We start from the raw sequence: 8,573 nt of genomic DNA on the forward strand, positions 1-8,573 counted from the left end.
ACATTTGGTACACGTGTACTCACTGTGGATGGGATGAAGGTGCCCCCTTTTTGAGCTCTCCACAAATCGTCTTCTATAATTACCCCGTTCGCTCGCAACTGAGCGGCAGGGAACCGTTTAAGTAGTTCCTTTCGCCTCCCCCATTCCTTTTTAATTCTGTTCATAATTAAGGGTGAAAAGTGAGATAACTAAAACGGTGTTTAACCAGGGGAAAATCCGTGCTTGCACAGGTAGGTTAATTATACCTGTTCAGATCCTTCACAAAAGGTTTTACAACCAAACCGCTGTTATGTGGCAAATGGGGGGGGGAGCGAGTGTGGATGAGAAACATCGTGACGGAATGCCTCCTCAAGCGTGAATATACAAATGTACATATGCAAGTGTGCATATGCAAATGCGCAGGAAGTGCTCAAAATGGATGCATATATGTATGAATATGAGTAAGAACGCAATCACGCATGTGCATGTGGGACGCAGTTGGGAGAGCGCTTGACGTTAGAAATACTCTGCCAAGAAAATGGATGCACATTTCATCTGTAATCTGGAACATGTGCAAAAAAGTAAAGAAGAAAAAAAAAATGTTAACAAGTTTCTTTAGCATAACGAATCTGCAGAAGTGGAAAGGCGCCATTTTGTGGTTCCAAATTGAACCACTTAGAAAAATTACTGCGCATGTTTCTGGCCCCACTGTGCATTCGCCAATTTTGCAAAAAAAAAAAAAAAAAAAAACGAATTGTTCACAAAAGGGGGAAGGATTTTAAATAATTTTTTTAATCTTCCAAAAATAAATAATATCGCATTATGCATAAATGGATAACCACATTGTATGCAAAAAAAATAATGTAGCCTTTTTGCGCAAAGTTCCATTGCTCCCAATGAGGTAAATTAATTAAAAAAAAAAAAGGAGGCATATTCTGTGCGGAGGGCAAAATATTTATTTGAGCCCTTGCTCACTCTGCCAAATGCATTCGTCGTACTTCCCTTTTCTCCTTTTACTAAACGGCCAAAATGAAGCATAAAGTTAAACGTGATATAATCAAATGCAAAAAGAAATTGGAGAACTCCATCAAAGCTTTGGAAGAAAAAATTTTAAGACTTGAAATAGAATATCACCAAAATTGTAATGTTAATGGAGGGAATTTAATGAAAGGCTGGGATAACTACTTAAGGAAGGCGTCCCTGGAACCCCTATGCTTTAAAACGTTTAGAGATGACTACAGTGATGCATACATAGAGCGGATGCTGTCCCTAACCTCTTGTACCTCCCCCGCGGCTGCTTTCTTTCAAAGTGAGAACACGGAAAAGGGGAAGTATAACCATTAAGGTTGAGGAGTATATGAAATTTCGCTCACCTACACAAGAGCAGTGGTGTAATGGAACATAGCGATGTAAGGCAACGCAGTGGTGTAAGGCAGCGTAATGGTGTAAAGCTTCTACTTCTGAAGATTGCACCCCAATTGTGTGCTCCGCTATGGACTGCCTTCTTTATTTTACTTGAGACAGCACAAATGTGTCGTGCGCCACTTTTACATATATCACACAGTGCGGAAGAACAAAACATCAAAACTTCGCCCTAATGACATGTAATAGCTGAATGAAAGGGGTACCCCCGCTTTGTAACGATGACCAAGGGCGAAGACCACAATTAGGCAAAACGGCGAATGCCTCGATGGAAAAAAATGTGTCCATAACGTGCTGTATTTAATCACTAAGTGGAAGTACACCTGTAAAGAAGCGTAAGCAGTGTGCCAGTTTGTGAGTCTTACTGACGAATCATTAACAGAGTAACAAAAAAAATGACGTTTTTTTTTTTTTAAAATAAGGTTTAAACAGAACAGTGCTATTGGAAAGTGCTCCAAGTGACAAACGGGTAAAACTACGCGATGGAAAAGGGGTGCACCATAATTGTGCAGATAGGCCTACATGTGTGCAAGCATATATAATATATATAAATATATATATGTGTTTTTTTTTTTTTCCTAACTCGGGCGGTGCCCCCCGGGGGGTGGTCCTTCCCCTGCGGAACTCCACACAGGGAAGCAGACCGCAAAAGCTGTTTCTGTTCACACAGCGGAACAACCCCCGTCCTCCATTTTGCTTCGCACGTCGCAGTTCCTTGAACAAACGACAAACATGTTCCACTAATGACAAGCAATATTACGCCTTTTCATTTTTGCAGAATTTTTTTTTTAAACAAATTAATTTTAATTTTTTTTTGTAAAAATCTCCTTCTCCTGATAGAATGTTTTGTTCTTTTTCTCCTCGGTCGTATATACTGATTTGATATATCCTTAATTTCTGACCAGCCTTCATTCGGGAGGACCTTAAAAAAGCGCCCCTTAAAAAAGAAGGAGTTTTTACTTCTGGTTTTCCATGGCAATTCCCACAAGGCGTGGTTATTTTGTTCCTTGTCTACTTCTTCATAGTGCTCTCCTTGACTGGGACACAGAGCCAACTCGTTTGAGTAATCCTCCTCCGTTTTTACCAACGTGGTTTGTAGTTTTAGGGATGATTTATTCAATTTGTTGAATCCTTTATAGAGATAAATATCGCAGTCCTCCTCCAGGGTGAAGTTGATATTTTCACTCGGTTTCTCCTCCGTTTCGGTTTCGCATTTACTGCTATGCGTAGGGTGTCCTTCATGTTGGCCGCTACTTCCAATGGCGATGATAACTTCTGTTTTGGCGTCATTCGTTGGGTCTTCCCTGTAAATGGGCAAATGCTCCATGTCTTTTTCGTCTCCTCCCTCCTTGAGTTGTCCCCCATTGTATAATGCTCCATCTGAATGGCTTAACAAATTGGGGCTATTTTGTTGTAACTGTTTTTCCTTGCCCGTGTTAATATGTAGGAAGTCCTCCTCCTTTTCAATAAAATGTTCAATTGGGAGCCCTGTGTACTCAGCTGATAAAATAACGTCATACATTTTGGGCCTTTCGACGTAGTTTTTCCTTTTCACGGATTTCTTTTTATCATCCGTTATGGTGATCTTTTTCGCCCTAGGGTGGTTTTCCTCCCCCGGCAGGTAGTTCATCCCCCCCGGTAGGTAATCCATTTCGTTTGCTGTCCCTTCCTGATTCAAATTAGCCCAGTGCGGCACATGTCCCCTCATTTTTAGCTGTATGTACATGTCCTTTTTAGCAGAACATTCTCCCAACAATTTTATGTAAGATGACAGATGATATGGGTGCGTCAAAATGTTGGGTATTTTTCTAATTCCGAAATTGCTTTCATAGCGTACAAAATCGAAGAGCCTTTTTCGGAAGTATTTATCATACATGTTGACAATAAAGGATCTGGAAAATGTTGCATACTTTCTTACAAAATTAACTAAAAATGGGATACTGACAGTTTCGTAGCACCTTGAAAAAAGGGCAATAATTTCCGCATTGCTATTATGGTTAATCGTTTGGCCCAAATAATTTATCATATTTTCATACGAAACTTGCGAGTACTTATCCCTATACATTCCTATTCTGCTTATTATCTTCAGGCACAATTCCGCACTGCAGTTTTTTACAATTTTATATGCAAACAGTTTATTTAAAACGTCTAGAGGCACACTGTCAATGTCTAATATTTTTATAGTCTCCATTTGGTCATAATTTACATTTTTTGCAAACTTGTGTTTACGACGAGGGGGTTCTTGGATACTTTGCTTATTCAAAGAATCAATTAATTTCTTGTAATGTTTTTCTTTGGTCTTTTCCTCATTAAATAAATTTGTGTCTTTGCTTAAGTGTTTGAATTTTTTTGGCAGCTCTTCCGATATTTTTAATTTACACAAAATGGAGTTTCTAAACTTCATCAGATTCTTTTCATTTTTTTCAAAAAATTCTTTCATTTTTTCAACTTCCTTCTGTTCCTCTTCGTATATTTCGTTGATAAAGGAGTCCACTTTATTCTTCCCACTCCATTCTGCAATTTTACTGCTTGTCTTAATTATCTGCGATGGGTTGTTTTCCTCCTCCAGGTGGGCGTCATTCGTTGTCCCGCTTTTTACTTCCTCCTCTGAGTGCTCATGTGCGTCACTAATTTTTTTTTTCTTTCCCTGAGTAACATCTTTTGCACTCGTGTAGCACTTTCCGTATTGGTTTCCTTCTGAGGGAATCACTTTTTCGTTGACACAATTGTGGTTTTCCCTTTCATTGGGGTAACTATACAAAGTTGCTTCAACGATTGGGCTGCTTTCCTTCTTAACGTGGGCACTCTTCCACGACTCCTTATATACGCTATTGGCAGAGGCATGCCAAAGGTTCCCAATTAGGCTGGAGTTCAGGTTGTTCGTGAACAGCAGCGTGTCGATATCGTCTTCGAATTCTTCTACGTCTTCTCCCTCCCTCAGCGGTTCATCTTCATCCGGCAGGAATTCATCGCCGTCGTCTTCGCGATTAACTTGGTTCGAGTTCACATACGGGTCATCACTACCGAGATCCCCTGCATCTCCGTCTGCCTCCTCCACATATGTGCAAGGATGTCCATCCTCAAATGTGCGGTCAAATGCGCCACTCCTATATTCTACATGTTGATTGTACTGCAATGTGTTTAAAGTTCCTACATCATCCCCTTTCTTACCTCCCCCGATTTCACCCCTAAAGGATGAAGCTCCGTCATGTGCTGCCTTTTTTTCAGATACCCCATCAAAGGAGTAATATCGCTTGCATATGTGGGCATTCCCCTTCCCGTGTTTAAAAAGAAAGGCTACATTAAAGTGTACACATTGCAAGAATCTCTTAAATGATAATGTATTTTTTAAGAGCATTTCAAACGGTTGGCATTTCATTCATTTTTTCACTTCCTACTTGAGGGAACAACCTGATTTGTGCGCCCGGTGGAAATGGCCCTCGAAAATTTCGCTATTTTTATAGAGGTAGCCTTTTTTGCAGTTGTGCCTATATCCTTTAATCGTGCAGAACGTTTGTTCGCAATTTTCGAGTAAATTGCAACTTTTTTTTTTTTGGCGCTTTATTTTAAACCACTTATCCTACTTATTTTTAATTTTTCACGATGCAAAGTTGCTCTTCCGCCATTCGGTTTGAACGGGACCGTTCGGAGTTCGCGAAAAAGGAAGGCTCTGCGCGGAAATTACGCGGGGCGCTTTCGTGTTTTTCCGCATCGCGAGCGAAGCTCACTTTGGCACAATTTTGTCAGGAATAATTTCGTAGCGCGTAATTTTGCTCGACATAATTTTATTTTATTTTATGCAATTTTTCATTCCTTTTTGCTGTGCATTTTTTTCCCAACTGTATTTATCTCTTCCCAATTCGATGTAACGTAACTCATTTTATTTTTTTTTCTCCCTCGCCCCACCATTTGCCCAGTTAAAGGTAACCAGGCTGAATGGCCAAATGTTTACGCGTGAAAGAAAATAACCTGCCCAGGTTACCATCAATTGGTCGCTGCTTCCGTATCCTCGTTGAGATAGCAAAATTGGTGAAGCAAATTCCACACACTACATATAAAATCTGATTTGGGCTGCATCACATGTTTATGTCAATATATACATAAAGAACACAGTTTATGTATGAACAAAAGAACATACATGTATGTATTTGCATGGCCACGTGGCACGTGAGAAAAAGTACGTACGCAAGATAACATTCACATCTTGAACAGAGCGAAAGAAAAAAATGGGAGCCCTATGTCACACCTTTTTCACCATGTTGAGGGACCTTAGAAGTTTGTACAAACCGTATGCGGCCTTTTCCTTTTTGTTTTTCCCTTGTGCCATAAATGTATATGGAATTTATAAATTCAATAATTTGGAGTCCCTATCCAACAAAGACGTAGCTCAGGCCAATGTGAAGTGAGGGAAGTAGAATCAGAGGGGAGCGCAAAAAATCAATAATGGTTAAGTGCTTCAAAGGGATGTAGAAAAAAATATTGATGGAGGAAAGAGTCAATTTTTTCATCCTCATTTCCGCACAAAGGGGACATCACCAGCGCAGAGCAGTATGCACATCTACATGTGTGTATGCAAAAACGCACAAGCCGTTAGACATGTATGAACACAGAAGATAATTTTTAACGCTTTACCATCTGGAAATTCCTAACAAGGATGCGAAGGAATGAAGGAGCTAAGGCGAAATACAGGACCACGAATTAGCGCTTAAATCACAGCACAGCGCAGTAGAAAAAAAAAAATGAACACACAAACTTGAGAATGCCCAAACTGCGCATATAGAGGAGCCATATTTCTCTTCATAGAGCGAAAAAATGCGTAATAATATATCTGCGCTTTTGCATGTTTACACGTGCGTGCATCCCCCTTAAGGGAAATATTTTTGCACACCTCTCGTGAGCACGTATTTGTGCACATTTACACGCTATTTTTTTAAATGTAGTCCCGTCTATTAGCATTCCGAAGCGACCCAGTAGCGGTCTCAGATGGTTACCCTACATGTATGTAGTATGTATGTGTGCATTCCCTTCATCGCTCCCTTTTTGGATAATTTTTTTTAGTTTTTATATTTTTAGGGGATAAGATGCGAATCCCTAAACTGTGCGCCCGCCTAACGTATGGCAATACATATACCATGGGCAACTAACTTTAAGTGGAAAACATCGAATGAGTAGGCACGTATATAAAATAGTAGGACGTGCACCCGTGCCCTTGCAGGAGAGTCTATCGCATGTTCACATGCAGATGTAGACACCGATGCGGACACTGCTGTAGATACTGATGCGCGCACCCCGCCGTACAAATCCATTACGCAGGGCGTTCTCGCAACCCATTTGTGAATCACCTAGATTAGCACGTACGTTATATCACTGCATATTTATAATTCGACAGCCATCATATTTAACTGGTACGATATTTACACGGCGCGTAAAGGTATCGACATGGGGAAAATGTCAACGGCGTATGCACCTGTACATAACTATTCCTATTCGCGCATACGTCATTTAAGCGGCGCTGAATAGAAAAAGTGCCCCCTTTTGAAATAGGTGCATGTAGAGAATAATGAGAAGTTGGAACATAATAATAGGGTAACACCCACAAGTTAATGTATACCTGTTTATCTATACATAACTATTTGCTTATGTACATTATGCAATTCGAAGCGCTCTAACCAATTTTCCTTTGTAAAATGGGATTTGTTGACTAGTTGGTGAAACTTCACCTCTGTATCCATCTAGCTATAGCTACACACCCACATCGTGCAGTCGCACCTATATATAGCCGGGGGAGAAGACCAAGTGGCAAAAGCCACTCAACATGCGCATATGCAAACACAAATAATGCGTGCTTTTCCTGTACAATATCATCTTTGGAGTTATTAAACTTAAAACTGCATCCCAAACATAGGGGTGAGCGGATGAGTAAGAACAGTTGCACAAAGGGGTCATCATATAGTACCGCTACAACAGGCATCATCTATCAACAAACGAATAGAAAAACGGAACACTATCCTGACCTTACTGTTTAATTACGCCCGTTTTGCACATTACATTTTATGTAGTATTTTTCTACGTGATAGTTCCCTGTTGGTGATTCTCCCATTCGCATGTTTAGCGTGAACCCCGCATGTAGCGTAGATAATAATATTGTGACTCTAAATTTTAAGTGCAAGTAACCGAAATAGAGGGCTACTTTTTTTTTTTTTTGTGCTGCCGTAGAAACTAAGTTGCTTTCCCCTCGTTGCGTAAAAATAGGCTATTATAATTACGATTGTTACTACCACGCTGCAGTAGTGCAGCCTACATGACTTCCATTTTTGCTCATCCGTCACCCAAAAGTATGAGCTTTACATGATCGCTCAGAAGTAGCTCATCTGACGCATTTGCAAGCAAATTGCCCAGAACAAGTGAACGTCGTTCACTTTGCAATTCCGGAGTTTGCGTATCCCTCAGTTAGCGTATCCCTCAGTTTGAGTATCCCTCAGTTTGAGTATCCCTCAGTTTGAGTATCTCCCTGTTTGCCTATCCCGCATTCGCGCACTGGCGCATTTCACTTCGAGTCGCGCGTTTGATACTTCTCCTATCGCTTTAACCATTCGCCCGCGCATACTTCTGACACTTTACTGATTTTTGGCCCAGTGCCCCTTTTTGGCCCCCGCCATTTTGGTTCTCCGCATTTTTGGCCTTTCCCATTTTTCACGGCGAAGTGGCGTTATGCCCCCCGATGCCTATCCCACCAACCTTGCACGATTGCATTTTCACCTCTGTGTAAATGTTTTTTATTGTACAAACATATTGGTGCCCCGCTTCTTTCCCACACTGCTTAGTGATGATGCAGGAAGGTTATTCTGCCTTCTCCTTCAATTTGCATACAACATTATTTTTAAAGCAGTTTTTTTTTCTTTTTTTTGCAATTTGAAGAATATCCATCCTTCTTCGCGCATTTGTGATTTATTTCTCCCATTTTGTGCTAATTAATGTGTGTTATGCGTATACAAAAGTATATTTGTTCGCATGAGAATACGTACATGCATATATGCATGCCTTTGGGTTTACACATATGTATGCACATACATTAGGCTTTTTTTTTTTTCTTTTCCGATAAATCTGGAAATTATACATTCAGCTTTTTTATACACTCACCCCACCTTCATATTTCCCCCCTTTTTTTTTTT

General features: G+C 40.3%; 2 protein-coding genes across 2 annotated transcripts; one reads left to right on the plus strand and one right to left on the minus strand.

Annotated features, from left to right (window-relative positions):
- Positions 1–1,008: 1,008 nt before the first annotated feature.
- PCYB_143870 (hypothetical protein) lies at positions 1,009–1,384 on the plus strand (the record flags this gene model as incomplete). Its single annotated transcript, XM_004224858.1, has 2 exons — positions 1,009–1,219; positions 1,290–1,384. 2 exons carry the CDS (start codon positions 1,009–1,011, stop codon positions 1,382–1,384), a joined length of 306 nt encoding a protein of 101 aa, XP_004224906.1.
- Positions 1,385–2,167: 783 nt separating this feature from the next.
- PCYB_143880 (hypothetical protein) lies at positions 2,168–4,611 on the minus strand (the record flags this gene model as incomplete). Its single annotated transcript, XM_004224859.1, has 2 exons — positions 2,168–4,531; positions 4,573–4,611. 2 exons carry the CDS (start codon positions 4,609–4,611, stop codon positions 2,168–2,170), a joined length of 2,403 nt encoding a protein of 800 aa, XP_004224907.1.
- Positions 4,612–8,573: the final 3,962 nt, after the last annotated feature.

Source organism: Plasmodium cynomolgi, chromosome 14 (assembly GCF_000321355.1).
Source record: "Plasmodium cynomolgi strain B DNA, chromosome 14, whole genome shotgun sequence".
NCBI lineage: Eukaryota > Apicomplexa > Aconoidasida > Haemosporida > Plasmodiidae > Plasmodium > Plasmodium cynomolgi.